The 17,298-nt window shown below is 47.1% G+C and overlaps 1 protein-coding gene across 1 annotated transcript in view; it reads left to right on the top strand.

The window, feature by feature from the left end:
• The window catches only part of LOC149437700 (forkhead box protein K2-like), a 56,320-nt gene extending 45,203 nt beyond the window's left edge, over window positions 1-11,117 (top strand). Inside the window, exon 2 of the mRNA XM_089660716.1 lies at window positions 10,659-11,117. Coding sequence (XP_089516842.1) covers window positions 10,659-10,782 — 124 coding nt within the window. The 3' untranslated portion in view covers window positions 10,783-11,117. The remainder of the gene's footprint in view (window positions 1-10,658) is intronic.
• Window positions 11,118-17,298: the final 6,181 nt, after the last annotated feature.

Raw genomic sequence — 17,298 nt, 5'->3', positions numbered from 1 at the left:
ATGTGTATATGTGTGTGTATGTGTGTATGTGTGTGTGTGTATATGTGTGTGTGTGTGTGTATATGTGTGTGTGTGTATATATGTGTGTGTGTGTGTGTGTGTGTGTATATATGTGTGTGTGTGTGTGTGTGTGTGTATATATGTGTGTGTGTGTGTGTGTGTGTGTGTGTGTGTGTGTGTGTGTATATATGTGTGTGTATATATGTGTGTGTGTGTATATATGTGTGTGTGTGTGTGTGTATATATGTGTGTGTGTGTGTATATATGTGTGTGTGTGTATATATGTGTGTATGTATGTGTATATGTATGTGTATATGTGTGTGTATGTGTATATTTTTTTCCCCCAGTATTTACAGAATTGTTAAATCAGCGCTTCTGTGTAGGTCAAAAAGGAAGTGTCATTTGTTTCTTGGGGGTCCCTGTCCTCCCCGATGTGTCTGCACCCCTGTGAATGTTGCCGTGTTCTGTGTCTGCCTTCAGCAGCAGAACTTGTGTTTACAAGCCCACGGCGTACTGGTCTCGGCCTGCACACTTCCTTTGGCATCCGTTCCGTCTTTCTGGCTGCAGCGATCTTTGTTTCACCCAGTCTAAGCAAGGGAGTGTTAGAGCTGAAGACAGAGCCAGCTTGTTGTGAGATTAGGAATGCTGAGGGATCAGGAACAAGACTCTGCCGAGACATGCGGCTACTTCCAGCTCAATAACATATTGATGTGCTGGGTGAATCCAGTCTGGGCTGTCTGCAATACGCTGGGACTTGTAGTAGCCCAGCTTGGGCGGCATGGATGGTAAGCACATTTCTATTACATTTTGAAGCTGTAGAACATCACACGGCAGAAATCTAGAGACTCGGGGTAAACAAAAACTGTTTTATAAAGGCTTCAGCTGGTTGGATCTCTCAGTATTATATTGCCCAATGTTCTGTGGTTGTGAAGGGGGGGGCAGCTAATATACAGATGTGTTAATATCAACAATGCCCAGAATAACTTGATGATGTCCAAATGTCCCAGCCAGGAGAACAGAGATGGCTAGCGGCTATAGCTGCTGGCCTGAAGAATCCGATGTGCTGGTTGTACCCAAGTTGTTCTGTTAGCCCATACAAGGTTTTCAGGTTGAGAGACTTTAAATGAAGGGTCTCCAAACTTACTATCTTCTGGACTGCAGGGGGCTGGAGTGGCCGGTGGAAATAGAAAATGTCCCAGCATCAGTGGGAGTAAAAAAAGACAGCGTTTGTAGTCCGTGGAAGGAGGAATAGTGTCCAATCATTATTAGTTGGGGGAATAGTGCCCCATCATTGGTATCAGTGGGAGAAATAGCGCCCCATCATTGGTGTCAGGAGGAGGAATAGTGCCCCATCATTGGTGTCAGGAGGAGGAATAGTGCCCCATCATTGGTGTCAGGAGGAGGAATAGTGTCCCATCATTGGTGTCAGTGGGAGGAATAGTGCCCCATCATTGGTATCAGTGGGAGGAATAGCGCCCCATCATTGGTGTCAGTAGGAGGAATAGTGCCCCGTCATTGGTGTCAGTGGGAGGAATAGTGCCCCATCATTGGTATCAGTGGGAGGAATAGTGCCCCATCATTGGTATCAGTGGGAGGAATAGTGCCCCATCATTGGTGTCAGTGGGAGGAATAGTGCCCCATCATTGGTGTCAGTGGGAGGAATAGTGCCCCATCATTGGTGTCAGGAGGAGGAATAGTGTCCCATCATTGGTGTCAGTGGGAGGAATAGTGCCCCATCATTGGTATCAGTGGGAGGAATAGCGCCCCATCATTGGTGTCAGTAGGAGGAATAGTGCCCCGTCATTGGTGTCAGTGGGAGGAATAGTGCCCCATCATTGGTATCAGTGGGAGGAATAGTGCCCCATCATTGGTATCAGTGGGAGGAATAGTGCCCCATCATTGGTATCAGTGGGAGGAATAGTGTCCCATCATTGGTATCAGTGGGAGGAATAGTGCCCCATCATTGGTGTCAGTGGGAGGAATAGTGCCCCATCATTGGTGTCAGTGGGAGGAATAGTGCCCCATCATTGGTGTCAGTGGGAGGAATAGCGCCCCATCATTGGTATGCAATCCCATTGGTTCCTATGGGGCAAAAAATGCACTATTGCACCAAGAGAAGCACCTGTACATTTTACCAAGTCACAAGGAAGCACATTGCATTGCTTTTAAAGTGTTTTCATGCAATCCCATTGAAGTCACAAGGAAGCGCATTGCCTAGGTGTGAACAGTGCCTGTAGACAATATTGGAATTCCTTTTGTAGGGCGATAACCAAAGTGCAACAAATCGCACAAGTGTGAACAGAGACTAAGGGAAAGGACGACAGAAGCTGCGTCCGTAAGCCCTTCGCAGCCTGGGCACTTTTAGTTCTGTAGTTCACATTTTCCATACTGAAGTCCTTTATAAAAACGTATGGAAGCCGGGTTATAAATGACGTAAGATGTAAAATATTCCGCATAGTTGTGGATCCTGTAAAATATTTCTTCCTGCCGAAGACTCGTGTAAGTAGAGCGTCTTGTAACACCAGTGCATACCGACAGCTCCTCGGAGAGCTCTCCGGAGAAGACGCAGGCCAGCCATCCAACTCTCTTCTAGGAAAAAGTTTCATTTTTCATGGAATTTTATTCTTTCCTGGCCCTGGTTGTGCATGCTGTCCACACTCATCGCTTGCTGCTGCATGATCCGTGTTTTTATTCTGCTTTGTCAGAACTTTACTTTTTGTTTGTGTGTTTTGTGTCAATTTTTGCCTTCTTAAACTGTCCTTTTTTACTGTTGGACCAACGAGTGAATTCCAATCCATCTATTGCTGTTCCCACTCGATAGAAGCTGATCAGATCTGTCATATGTACTATCTGTCGATCAGTGGCTTTCAGGAGTCATCCCGCTGTCAGAATACAATGTCACAGCAAGGAGGATTCCTCCATACACCTCGCATGTGTGGTTGGGCCAGGGGTGGACTGACAACTCCTGGGGCCCACGGGCAATAGGGGATCATGGGGCCCCTGTGTCCTTGCCCACACTCAATTCACACTCAAAAAGCCTATGAAAAAGGTACCAGGGGCATCTCATGGGGCCCCCTACTGAACCCGGGCCATTGGGCAGTGCCCGATTTTCCAAATGGTCAGTCCGCCCCTGGGTTGGGCAATGCAATTGTTTTTCTCTCTATCAGCACTCTGGCTGACCTAAAAAATGAACCGTCTTTGGCCAGCCTTAATCCCATCTCTTGGATTATTGTAGGTAAAAAGTTATTTCAGCGTCTTTGATCCCCTCCCCACTTCTAGACGCCTGATTGGACAACGAACAAGCAGCAGTTTCCGGGAAACTTAAAAATGATCCCTTGCAATGGGGCCATGCCTGTGCTGTGTGGATGAATTGCCTAGCAGCATCTTCTCCCCCTTCTCTTGTGGTCTAAGGTCCTGATGTCCTCAAGACAAATGCAATTTCATAGCCTTGCATTGGATGTTGTGATGACACCTAGGGCTGTCCACTGCCAGAGCCCCATCTAGCATGGGAGTGGAGGATCAGGTAATTTAGAGTGCTTCTCTTTAAAAGAGCAGTGGAAAGAGTGGGGGAGAGTTGATTGCTTAAAATGTTACTAAACCCAGGACCCTGCATTCTCTATATCTGGTCTCCCCGGACCCTGCGTTCTCTATATCAGGTCTCCCCGGACCCTGCGTTCTCTATATCTGGTCTCCCCGGTCCCTGCGTTCTCTATATCTGGTCTCCCCGGTCCCTGCGTTCTCTATATCTGGTCTCCCCGGTCCCTGCGTTCTCTATATCTGGTCTCCCCGGTCCCTGCGTTCTCTATATCTGGTCTCCCCGGTCCCTGCGTTCTCTATATCTGGTCTCCCCGGTCCCTGCGTTCTCTATATCTGGTCTCCCCGGTCCCTGCGTTCTCTATAGCCGCTCGCCCCGGTCCCTGCGTTCTCTATAGCCGCTCGCCCCGGTCCCTGCATTCACTATAGCCGCTCGCCCCGGACCCCGCATTCACTATAGCCGCTCGCCCCGGACCCCGCGTTCTCTATATCCGCTCGCCCCGGACCCCGCGTTCTCTATATCCGCTCGCCCCGGACCCCGCGTTCTCTATATCCGCTCGCCCCGGACCCCGCGTTCTCTATATCCGCTCGCCCCGGACCCCGCGTTCTCTATATCCGCTCGCCCCGGACCCCGCGTTCTCTATATCCGCTCTCCCCGGACCCCGCGTTCTCTATATCCGCTCTCCCCGGACCCCGCGTTCTCTATATCCGCTCTCCCCGGACCCCGCGTTCTCTATATCCGCTCTCCCCGGACCCCGCGTTCTCTATATCCGCTCTCCCCGGACCCCGCGTTCTCTATATCCGCTCTCCCCGGACCCCGCGTTCTCTATATCCGCTCTCCCCGGACCCCGCGTTCTCTATATCCGCTCTCCCCGGACCCCGCGTTCTCTATATCCGCTCTCCCCGGACCCCGCGTTCTCTATATCCGCTCTCCCCGGACCCCGCGTTCTCTATATCCGCTCTCCCCGGACCCCGCGTTCTCTATATCCGCTCTCCCCGGACCCCGCGTTCTCTATATCCGCTCTCCCCGGACCCCGCGTTCTCTATATCCGCTCTCCCCGGACCCCGCGTTCTCTATATCCGCTCTCCCCGGACCCCGCGTTCTCTATATCCGCTCTCCCCGGACCCCGCGTTCTCTATATCCGCTCTCCCCGGACCCCGCGTTCTCTATATCCGCTCTCCCCGGACCCCGCGTTCTCTATATCCGCTCTCCCCGGACCCCGCGTTCTCTATATCCGCTCTCCCCGGACCCCGCGTTCTCTATATCCGCTCTCCCCGGACCCCGCGTTCTCTATATCCGCTCTCCCCGGACCCCGCGTTCTCTATATCCGCTCTCCCCGGACCCCGCGTTCTCTATATCCGCTCTCCCCGGACCCCGCGTTCTCTATATCCGCTCTCCCCGGACCCCGCGTTCTCTATATCCGCTCTCCCCGGACCCCGCGTTCTCTATATCCGCTCTCCCCGGACCCCGCGTTCTCTATATCCGCTCTCCCCGGACCCCGCGTTCTCTATATCCGCTCTCCCCGGACCCCGCGTTCTCTATATCCGCTCTCCCCGGACCCCGCGTTCTCTATATCCGCTCTCCCCGGACCCCGCGTTCTCTATATCCGCTCTCCCCGGACCCCGCGTTCTCTATATCCGCTCTCCCCGGACCCCGCGTTCTCTATATCCGCTCTCCCCGGACCCCGCGTTCTCTATATCCGCTCTCCCCGGACCCCGCGTTCTCTATATCCGCTCTCCCCGGACCCCGCGTTCTCTATATCCGCTCTCCCCGGACCCCGCGTTCTCTATATCCGCTCTCCCCGGACCCCGCGTTCTCTATATCCGCTCTCCCCGGACCCCGCGTTCTCTATATCCGCTCTCCCCGGACCCCGCGTTCTCTATATCCGCTCTCCCCGGACCCCGCGTTCTCTATATCCGCTCTCCCCGGACCCCGCGTTCTCTATATCCGCTCTCCCCGGACCCCGCGTTCTCTATATCCGCTCTCCCCGGACCCCGCGTTCTCTATATCCGCTCTCCCCGGACCCCGCGTTCTCTATATCCGCTCTCCCCGGACCCCGCGTTCTCTATATCCGCTCTCCCCGGACCCCGCGTTCTCTATATCCGCTCTCCCCGGACCCCGCGTTCTCTATATCCGCTCTCCCCGGACCCCGCGTTCTCTATATCCGCTCTCCCCGGACCCCGCGTTCTCTATATCCGCTCTCCCCGGACCCCGCGTTCTCTATATCCGCTCTCCCCGGACCCCGCGTTCTCTATAGCCGCTCTCCCCGGACCCCGCGTTCTCTATAGCCGCTCGCCCCGGACCCCGCGTTCTCTATAGCCGCTCGCCCCGGACCCCCGCGTTCACTATAGCCGCTCGCCCCGGACCCAGCGTTCACTATAGCCGCTCGCCCCGGACCCCGCGTTCACTATAGCCGCTCGCCCCGGACCCCGCGTTCACTATAGCCGTGCGCCCCTGTGCTTTCAATTCAGTTTTTTAGTTGCAACACCCACTGCGGTAGTGTGGGCCCTCTGAGGGACTCGTTGGCATGTGTAAGAAAAAAAGATATGTTTGAGTATTACTGAGTCTTTGGGAAATGTGGGTGGAGACAGAAAATAGTCCTCCAGAAATCAGTGTGGCCGAGGGGTTGTTTGGAAGAAGCATGCTTTTGTATAGAACATCTGCAGAGCGTGTCTGTACAGCAGACTGAATCTTCCATAATCCGAGGAGCGAGAAGCATCCAGTCTTGGAGCTTAGAGAATGGTTGTTGGTAACATAGCGACTTTGTGCAGGCAGGGGTGGGAGGCTGTATAGAAAAGCTGGTGCTGGTATTGGGGGTCCATTCATCCTGCATTGTGTGCATTCTGCGGATGTAGACATACATGCGGTGCGGTGCATATGTATGCTGTGTTGTATTTTAATATGTGTGTGTGTATTTACAGTCATGGCCGAAATTGTTGGCACCCTTGATATTTCTCCAGGAAATCATGTATTTCTCACGAAACGTATTGCATTAACACATGTTTTGCTATACACATGTTTATTCCCTTTGTGTGTATTGGGACAAAACAAAAAAAGGGAGGAAAGAAAGCAAATTCGACATAATGTCACACAAACCTCCAAAAATGGGCTGGACAAAAGTATTGGCACCCTTTCACAACTGCGGATAAATAAGAATGTTACAAGCATGTGATGCTCCTGTAAACTCACCTGGGGCAAGTAACAGGTGTGGGCAATATAGAAATCACACCTGAAAGCAGATAAAAAGGAGAGACGTTCACTTAACCTTTGCATTGTGTGTCTGTCTGTGCCACACTAAGCATGGACAACAGAAAGAGGAGACGAGAACTGTCTGAGGACCTGAGAACCAAAATTGTGGCAAAATATCAACAATCTCAAGGTTACAAGTCCATCTCCAGAGAACTAGATTTGCCTTTGTCCACAGTGCGCAACATTATCAAGAAGTTTGCAACCCATGGCACTGTAGCTAATCTCCCTGGTCGTGGACGGATGAGGAAAATTGATGAAAGATTGCAACGCAGAATAGTCCGGATGGTGGATAAGCAGCCCCAAACATGTTCCAAAGACATTCAAGCTGTCCTGCAGGCTCAGGGAGCATCAGTGTCAGCGCGAACTATCCGTCGACATTTAAATGAAATGAAACGCTATGGCAGGAGACCCAGGAGGACCCCACTGCTGACACAGAGACATAAAAAAGCAAGACTACAGTTTGCCAAAATGTACTTGAGTAAGCCAAAAGCCTTCTGGGAAAACGTCTTGTGGACAGATGAGACCAAGATAGAGCTTTTCGGTAAAGCACATCATTCTACTGTTTACCGAAAACGGAATGAGGCCTACAAAGAACAAAACACAGTACCTACGGTAAAATATGGTGGAGGTTCAATGATGTTTTGGGGTTGTTTTGCTGCCTCTGGCACTGGGTGCCTTGACTGTGTGCAAGGCATCATGAAATCTGAGGATTACCAAAGGATTTTGGGTCGCACTGTAGGGCCCAGTGTCAGAAAGCTGGGTTTGCGTCCAAGATCCTGGGTCTTCCAGCAGGACAATGACCCCAAACATACGTCAAAAAGCACTCAGAAATGGATGGCAAAGAAGCGCTGGAGAGTTCTGAAGTGGCCAGCAATGAGCCCAGATCTAAATCCCATTGAACACCTGTGGAGAGATCTTAAAATTGCTGTTGGGAAAAGGTGTCCTTCCAATAAGAGAGACCTGGAGCTGTTTGCAAAGGAAGAGTGGTCCAAAATTCCGGGTGAGAGGTGTCAGAAGCTTATTGATGGTTATAGGAAGCGACTGATTTCAGTTATGTTTTCCAAAGGGTGTGCAACCAAATATTAAGTTAAGGGTGCCAATACTTTTGTCCAGCCCATTTTTGGGGTTTTGTGTGACATTATGTCATATTTGCTTTTCTGCCTCTGTTTTATATTTGTTCCAATACATACAAAGGGAATAAACATGTGTATAGCAAAACATGTGTTAATGCAATACCTTTTTTGTGTGAAATACTTGATTTTCAGGAAAAATATCAAGGGTGCCAACAATTTCGGCCATGACTGTATGTGTGTGTATTTATGTGTGTGTGTGTGTATGTGTGTGTCTATATATATTATTTGTGTGTATATATATTATTTGTGTGTGTGTATATATATTATTTATTTGTGTGTGTGTGTGTATGTGTACGCACGTACGTACGTCAGTTTACCAATTTAATGCATTCTCCGGGACGTTTCATATTGCGAAATATTTGTAAACCAAAATGCGGTTTCCCATAGGAATGCATTGAATACCAATGAATCCGTTCTGGAGGTCAGAAAAAAAAAATTGCTGTCAAAGGGTGGTGCCGATTTTTAAATGTAATGACCACTTTTTTTTTTTTTTTTTTTTTTATTCACTGTAGCTCAGAGAATCAGCTGTCACTTTCCACCCCGCTAAAAGAAAGTTTCCTTTTGTGTTTTTTATCTTGGGAAACAAACTAAAAGGAAACATTGTTTCTTTTAGAGGCAATAAACTAAAGTATCCTTTAGTTCTGGGGAAAGTGCCAGCTAATTCTGTGAGCTATGGTGAAGAAAAAAAAAAAAAAAAGCCAACAATTGCATTTAAAAATCGGCGTCGACATACACTTTGTATTGCGAAAAAAATGTGTACACCGTGGCATTGCTTTCAATGGATTTTCATTTGTAAACCAAAAATTACATTAACCGAGGCACGTGTGTGTATGTATACATGTGTGTGTGTGTATGTATGTGTGTATGTATGTGTGTGTGTATGTATATATATATATTTACATCAATGGACTGTTTTTATTATTCTGTTTACACGCATTGTCGCATTGCACTGAAAATTAGTGGGGCATGTTGTTTTTTTTTCTTTTCCCAGCGCAGGGTAGAGTACCTCAACACAGCGCACTTATGTGAACATATCCTATGAAACGCATTGCTTTTACAATGTATGTGCTCTGGCATGCATTGATCAATGCATGCACTTAAAACACATGAGAAAATCTACAATGATATATAAACCTGTGACCAACACCTAGAATGACAATATAAATAGCATAAAATATAAAAATTGTTTACACATTATATAAAAGCTGAGTCCCTTTTTAAATGGTGGTTGCAAGGAAGAGACAAATTCCTTTTTAATCCTATATGGACTCCTGAAGCAATTTTCAAAAGATGTAATATCACCAGTGCCGCCTGTCACCAGAAATCGTGAATAAGATGCGGGTTTACCAAATGTGTTTGACCCCCTTATTCGGGGAAGTCAACATGAGCTGATATCAATACAGCCTCAGTCACGTCCCTCCATGCCGTTCCCAAAGATGCCAGTATGCAATTTAATATTCCATGCAATCCATATCATGTAAAAAGAGCACACATATGCTCCACATAGTGTAAATATTGTAAAAACACCATTTATTTACTATAGAACCGCACTTAGAAACAAAAAATCAAATGCGCATATTCCAATATTCATCCAAGTTGGCAATAGAAACACACTTCCAGTATGATCAGTGACAATGCAAAATTGATTTTGTAAGTGACATCACTGAGATCCTTCATATTCATGAGAACACAGCCTATCCATCACTAGAGACCAGTGACATCACTGAGATCCTTCATATTCATGAGACCGCAGCCTATCCATCACTGGAGACCGGTGACATCACCGAGAACCTTCATATTCATGAGACCGCAGCCTATCCATCACTAGAGACCAGTGACATCACCGAGACCCTTCATATTCATCAGAACGCAGCCTATCCATCACTAGAGACCAGTGACATCACCGAGACCCTTCATATTCATGAGAACACAGCCTATCCATCACTGGAGACCGGTGACATCACCGAGACCCTTCATATTCATGAGAACGCAGCCTATCCATTCACTGGAGACCAGTGACATCACCGAGACCCTTCATATTCATGAGACCGCAGCCTATCCATTCACTGGAGACCGGTGACATCACCGAGACCCTTCATATTCATGAGAATACAGACTATCCATCACTGGAGACCAGAGACATCACAAAGCCTGCCCTAACCTGCCAATATGCTGCCCTAATTAGATACTTTACCACCCTAGTTTGAAACTATACTGCCCTAGCCTGACACATTACCATCCTTGACTGACATTATACTGATCTCGGGTATGCATTGTGTGGGGAGGAGGAGCTCCGCTGCCTGTGCCTAGGATATGTACAGTGTAGAGATGGGAGAAGGCGCAGTGACCCCTGACCTCTGCCGCGCCAGCAGTGACCCCTGACCCCTGCCGCGCCAGCAGTGACCCCTGCCGCGCCAGCAGTGACCCCTGCCCTCTGCCATGCTGACATTTTTTTTTTACTGCACCCCCCCCCCCCCATCAGACAGGCTAGATCCTGCCCTGTTTAATATTAAAAATGAATGAAATGATGTTTTTGGTGTGTAGCAGCGTAGTTCCGCTTTAACCCAGATCTCACCTCTGAGCTGGCTCTATAGAGCGGATGGGAGGTGTGGCTTAAATATGTCGTTTTTTATTTTGAAGGTTCCATCATCCGTAAAATAACTCGCCGTAGTAGGAAAAGAAAGTGATTTGCTCTTCAAAATCTGTAACATTTTTTTCAATCTAATATTTCCATTTCACAGTTTGAAAATCGGCAACATTGCAGCATTCATGAAGGTTTCATCTTTGCATTTTTATTTTGGTTTTCTAAGAACATTGCTGGAAAGCACGAGTGTGTGGGCTCCTGCACCGGACTGTAAACTGTAACGTCTTTCCTTCCTGCTGCGGCTTCCCACCCTGTAATGTGGGCAGCCTGCCGCGTCATGAGATGTTCCTCCCCTCTCCTGCACATGGCCTACTTCGGAGTACGGGTGATGAATACCAGCACACAGAAGGCCGCACCGCAGGAACATGTTGTGTGGCGAACCAAAAATAGGCCTTCTGTACAAGAAGTGGGAGGAGAACTTTGTTGTAGCATGAAGCAAAACACAAGCAGAATGAATATTTGCCTGGGGATAGAGACCGAGAGACCTATTCAGTCCCCCTTTAAAGTGTCTATGTAAATATGTGTTTTCCTTTAATAAAATCAGATCTTCCTGTAATTGGCTCATCTATTGCTGGCCTACATTTAGGCTACATTTTATTTTCTTTCAGGTTTAGAATTTTACACCAGTGCTGTAGTTGAGTACTGTCTGTAATACTTTTTTTTTTTTTTTTTTTTTAATTTTCATCACAGTCAAATTTTATAGGACACAAGGAGGTGTTTGCCCCCCTTCTAAAGTCCAAGCATCACCCAGAAAGCTGGTAATGAAAATATAAATGTTAGGCCCCATGTACACGGGACACTTCTGATCGATGGAAACTGACTGCTGGGAAACGTAGGTTAAAAACGTCTGTTTAGCTGCGTTTGCATAGTGCGTTTGTTTTAGAAGTGTTTTTTTAAGCACAGAACCTCCCAAATGCCCAGAATGCACTGAAAAGTGGTAAATTATTAACTATTTCAGACGGTTTCAGAGAAATACAGAGAGTAGAAGCAGAGACAGCAGTACGTGTTGAGATTAACTTAGGTGTGAGTTGCTCATTAACATTTCTTTTGTTTCCAAGGGTGGGAAAGGTGTCTGGTGGAGGGAGTCAATAAGGCCACCTGGCAGGGGGTCTTCAGGAGAAATTTGAGGTGTGAATGGTCATTAACATATCTTTTGTTTCCAAGGGTGGGAGAGGTCTGAGGTGTGAATTGGTCATTACAATGTGTGACAAGCTTGGTAGGAATATCCTGTGTTCAGTGTTTTGTCTATCTGAGTACCTTGAAAACGCTTTGCATGATGAAAAAAGGCTCTGGACAGCATCGGGAACTGGAAGAGTTAAAACAATAAATTTCAGGAGCAAACTCTTATAATCGTGATTTGATGTGGTCACAAGTGTTTTGCGTTTGAAACACTGATAAAATTGACTGCTGAACGCACGTTTTCTGCGTTCAAAAAAACGACTTAACTCAAATGCCTGTAAACGACTGTAAACGAAGATCTGTACATGGACACATAGGAAAACATTAGGGAGAGTTCAGGGGCTGCTGAAAAAAAATGCTCCGCAAACGCCCGGCCGGCGTTTACGGTGCTGTTGCGGGGCGTTTGCTGAGCGGTAACACCATTCAAACTGAAATATAGGTGTTTGTGGGGCGTTTTTAACGCTCGGCAAATGCCTAGCAACCTCTGCTAAACCGCACATGCGGGGTTTGCGGAAGCGTTTGCCTAGCTTTAAAAAAACGCTCCGCAAACGCCAGACCAACGCTTGCCAAACGCTATAGGGGCGTTTGGAAAGTGTTGGTAAAACAGCCAAGTGTGAACGAGCCCTTAAACTGTGGTGCAATGTTTGTAACCCCCTTAAGCCTCGGTTCACACTAGCGGCGGTGGAAGCTGATGCGGGACCCACACTTCGTCCCCCTGCTGCAATCACCCGCCCACACAACATGGGATCCCATTAATCCTAATGGCACGCCTCCGGGACTGGGAACCGCACTGAAGTCCTCTAGAAGCTGGAAATCGCTATGGTAGGCACCCCTACTACAGTGCTCTCCATTAACTTCCGGATCCCATGCCAGGCGGCCGAACATAGAAGGGTGGCCACTTAGCACAGGTTGAGCAAAGCTTTCTCGGATTGGCTTGACGTCAGTACTCTGCCTCCCCACCTTCTCCAAACGCAGAATGCTTTGTGTTCATGAAGGATGCAAATGGATCTCTGAATGGCGCCCATGCCGAGTGGCCGACCTCCTGTGTTCAGAATGCGATAGAGCAGCTGCTCCACACAGCTTTTGGATCTAAAGCCAAGTGGAGATCACAGGAGTAGCAGTGAATTCCAGCTTCTAGACCAGGGGTGTCAAACTGGTGGCCCACCAGCTTTTGCAAAACTACAAGTCCCATCATGCCTCTGCCTTTGGGAGTCATGCTCCTAACTGTCAATCTTGCAATGCCTCATGGGACTTTGTAGTTTGGTAACAGCTGGAGGGCCACCAGTTTGACACCCGTAGTCTAGAGGGATCCCACAAGAATGGTATTCTTATAGTTATAGGGTCTAAGCTGGACCAATGTAATTATATCAACCTTTTCCATTCCTTATCTTGCAAGATAAATGGAGGAATCTGGTCACTCTAGATAGTGGCTCAAATTTTTATTTGCAACCTGACCTACACAGTTAAGGTTTTTTTTATTTTTGTGTGTGTTTTTGTTTTTTTGTTTTTGTTTTTTTTGTTTTTGTTTTTTTGTTTTTGTTTGGTTTGTTTTTGTTTGGTTTGTTTTTGTTTGGTTTGTTTTTGTTTGGTTTGTTTTTGTTTGGTTTGTTTTTGTTTGGTTTGTTTTTGATTGTTTTGTTTTTGTTTGTTTTGTGTTTTTCCGTGCTGGGGGTGTGTGGCTTCGGTCATATCAGCCCAGAGCGAACGCCTTAAACCTGACTGTTGTGTCTGTCCGTGTGCCCTTCATGCAGTCTCGTATTCTTTCTTCCGGCTTTCGTGACCTTCTGACCTTTATTGCCTTTTTATTCCTCGTGCTTTTGTCATTGCTTTTAGTTGTGTGTGCTCTCCAGAAAAAGAAATTTCCAGCATTGCGGGTGACCGGGTGATGAGCGCCACAGATGGTTCCTTTCTTCTTTAGGGAGGTTTTGTAGATTTTTGGAAAATGTCAAATATCTGCTTCGGCCCCCCCCCCCCGGTGACCTTCACGTACGCTGAAGGGGTTTGATCCGTATACTGGGATGGTGGCTGCCGCTGCAGGCCTGCTCCTGGTAATGTTTTCTTTAGAGCCAACAGTCGGCTCTCTTGTAATAGCATTCGGAGCAGCTACCCGCTTGATTGCTATTACAAGCCACCTTGCCCGGCTTTAATGGGATCTCCTGTCCCACCGGAGTAGTTTTTCGGAGCGTTTTATCGTGGGTTTTTTTTATGCTGGAAAAATGCTCCAAAAAACTTTTCAAACTTCTACTTCTTCTACTTCTAGATGCTGAAGCTCCAAAAACACTAATAACCAAAAGTAATGTGCATGGACACATAGGATGACACTAATTTGCTTCTAGGAGCAGAAAAAAATGCTAGTGTGCATGGAGCCTTAAGGGCAGAGGAGGGATTTGGGGTCTTATTGACCTCAGATCTTTCCATAAAGAGTACCTGCCGCAGGCCTATTGCTGTCACATGGGATGTTTACATTCCTTGTGACAACAGTTAGGCTATGTTCACACTAGCGTTGTCTGCAGGGGACAGACAGGGGTTTGAGAAGCGTTTTTAGCGCATCTCAAAAGCCTATGAGAATCCTGTATTAGTGTTGAGGCAAAATTGACACCTCATATGGAGTCAGGAGGCATTGAAGCCTCCTATTCAAGTCACAAACGCCTGTCTAACGCTACAGAGGTGTTTGGCAAGCATTAGAAATTAGTCAAGTGTGAACGAGCCCTGAAGTGATTAAAAAAGTTTTTATAGCTACAGTTTAAAAAACAAAAAAAGTGATACTGTCCCTCTGTGCTTGCCCTCAGAGGCAAATACACATGTCGGTCCTGCACACACGTAAATGGCGATCATCCCACACATGAGGTAAGCTGCAAACCTCAGATCATAGGCAGTAATTCTAGCACCAGACCACCTCCGTAAATCTAATGTGATAAAACCGTAAAGGCTTTTAAAGCGTCGCCTGTGGAAAGTAAAACTTGCGCCGTTTGTTCCCGTTGCACGGGCCAGCACAATTGTAAAGCGTGACATGTTTGGTATCTCCTTACTTAGTGTAACATCTTTTATATTTCTGATGCCTGTCAATGCCCATCAGTGCAACCTACCAGTGCCTCCTCATCAATGCCCATCAGTGCAGCCTATCAGTGCCTCCTCATCCGTGCTCATCAGTGCAACCTACCAGTGCCTCCTCATCCGTGCTCATCAGTGCAACCTACCAGTGCCTCCTCATCCGTGCTCATCAGTGCAACCTACCAGTGCCTCCTCATCCGTGCCCATCAGTGCAACCTACCAGTGCCTCCTCATCCGTGCTCATCAGTGCAACCTACCAGTGCCTCCTCATCCGTGCTCATCAGTGCAACCTACCAGTGCCTCCTCATCCGTGCTCATCAGTGCAACCTACCATTGCCTCCTCATCCGTGCCCATCAGTGCAACCTACCAGTGCCTCCTCATCCGTGCCCATCAGTGCAACCTACCAGTGCCTCCTCATCCGTGCTCATCAGTGCAACCTACCAGTGCCTCCTCATCCGTGCCCATCAGTGCAAAAAATAAAAAACCCAGAGGTGATTAAATACCACGAAAATAAAGCTCTATCTGTCACAAAAAAATGATAAGCTGGAAATTGTCCTGGGCAGGAAGGGGTATAAGTGCCCTGTAGGCTAGTGGTTAAAAAAAAGTTTTTAAACCGACTGTTTACTTTTTTTTTTTTTTTTTTAAGTGACACTTGTCCCTCTGTGCTTGCACTCAGAGGCAAATACACATGTCAGTCCTGCACACACAAATGGTGAAGGTGAAATACTGTTATATCTGCCAAAGGATTTTTATTTCTGTCCATCCAGTGTTGAAATTTACACAGCTGTTCCACAGAGTACAGCGCCCTCTTGCAGGGCAGGTGATGCTTTTTTCCTCTGCTGCAGTTCCAATGAGGCCTAGCTCACACCAATGCAGTTTTTTTTTTTTTTTTTTATCCTCTTTGCAGTGCGTTTTTGCATTTTATTGCACGTTCATTCTTTCTGCGTTTGTTTTTTTGGTTAAAGGGGAAATGTTTTGTTGCTTGGCAGAATAAAAATGCAAACCGCGGCAAAAACGCACTTGAGCTCTATCTGTTTTTTGCATTTAAAAACATTCCCTGACCCTTTCCAAGAACGCAACAACTCAAAAAAGCTAAAAAAGAAAAGTGTAGTGTTCCTGCAGAAAAGCACTAAAAACGTATTGGCGTGAACCATGCCTTGACTGGTCTGTCCAGTCCAAAACCCCCACAACCCCCATGACTATGCTGACCAATCAAAAGCAGTCTCGGCTGTACTGTCATCCCTGCACTGAGAGGAGAGAAAGCTGCGGAGATTTCCAATCCCCAGCTTTTCCTTCTGTGACCGCATGGCTTTGGAACAGAGAAGTTTCCCGCACCGCTCCGTGTGTGAACTCTGACCAGCCCGGGTTCACGTAGGAGCAGTGGGGAAACCGCATGAGATTTGGAGCAGAATCGCACCACATTCCTGTTCAAATGGCAATCTATTCTGTGTGGTGCAATTTGCATCCATACATTTTGTACTCGGTACCGGCGAGTAATGGACCAAAAGTATCAGTACTCGCTGATCAAAAAAGGGTATCGGCGCATCCCTGCTGTGCAGCACTGTGGAATAAGTCAGAGGTATATATAGTGTGTATGAACTATTTTCAGTTTCAGTTTTCTAGACAACTGCTTAGAAGAACCCATGGTGCTGATTGTTGGGGCAAGGTCAGATGAGTCTGTGCATTTAAAACCTTTGAGATTGACATCATCTGGTCTTCCCAGACAATGATTGAGAACAATCCATGACACTGGCAGGTCTCAGCTTTGCAAAGGGGGCAGTGCATGCTATAAATTCTGCAGGGTGCCCAAACTTTTGCAGACGCTATTTTTTTTGTTTTCTGTTATTTTGAAAGTGTAAATGATGGAAATAAAATCTAACTTTTGTTGACATATTATAAGAATGTCTAATCTGTAATTCGATGCCTTTTGGAGATTTTTCCATCTTTCCTTGGCTTCTTTATGCACATTAATACAAAGTTTTAGCTGGGGTGCCCAAACTTTCGATCCCCACTGTACGTGTGTATATTGTATCTAATTGCATACGCAAATTCTATATTTTCTTGTATGAACGTTCTCGGTTGGTTTTGACGTCGGCCTCTCTGGTGATGGGCCCCTCGTAGGCCTTGTATTGGAAAGTTGTTCCGAGTGTAGGCAGTAAACACTTTATATTCCCTGAGCTGCAATTAATTTTCTTCCTTGTTTCTACTTTCCTGCAGCTGTCCCTGACTGTCAGCGCTGATGGGTGGATCGTGCTGTGAAGTGTAAAATGTACCCACGTGGGTTGTGTGTGCACATCATACAGTACTATGGAGCGCACATGGTGCTCACTACTGGGACTGGATTTCTGTGTTTACACCACTAGTTGTTCCTTTTACATTGAAAAGTTCATTTACAATTCAAATGTATATAATTTTTTTTTTTCTAGTCCCCAATGTGAACACTTGAAAAATCTGAGCGGGGTTCCAAACCGGAGGAAAAAAAAAATCTTGGCTTTAGATACTTTTC

The sequence above is a fragment of the Staurois parvus genome, unplaced genomic scaffold (assembly GCF_062004578.1).
Source record: "Staurois parvus isolate SC_StPar_1 unplaced genomic scaffold, SC_StPar_1.0 ptg001267l, whole genome shotgun sequence".
Taxonomy (NCBI): domain Eukaryota; kingdom Metazoa; phylum Chordata; class Amphibia; order Anura; family Ranidae; genus Staurois; species Staurois parvus.
Note: the sequence above shows the minus strand (reverse complement) of the source record. Positions and strands in the feature narration are given on the sequence as shown.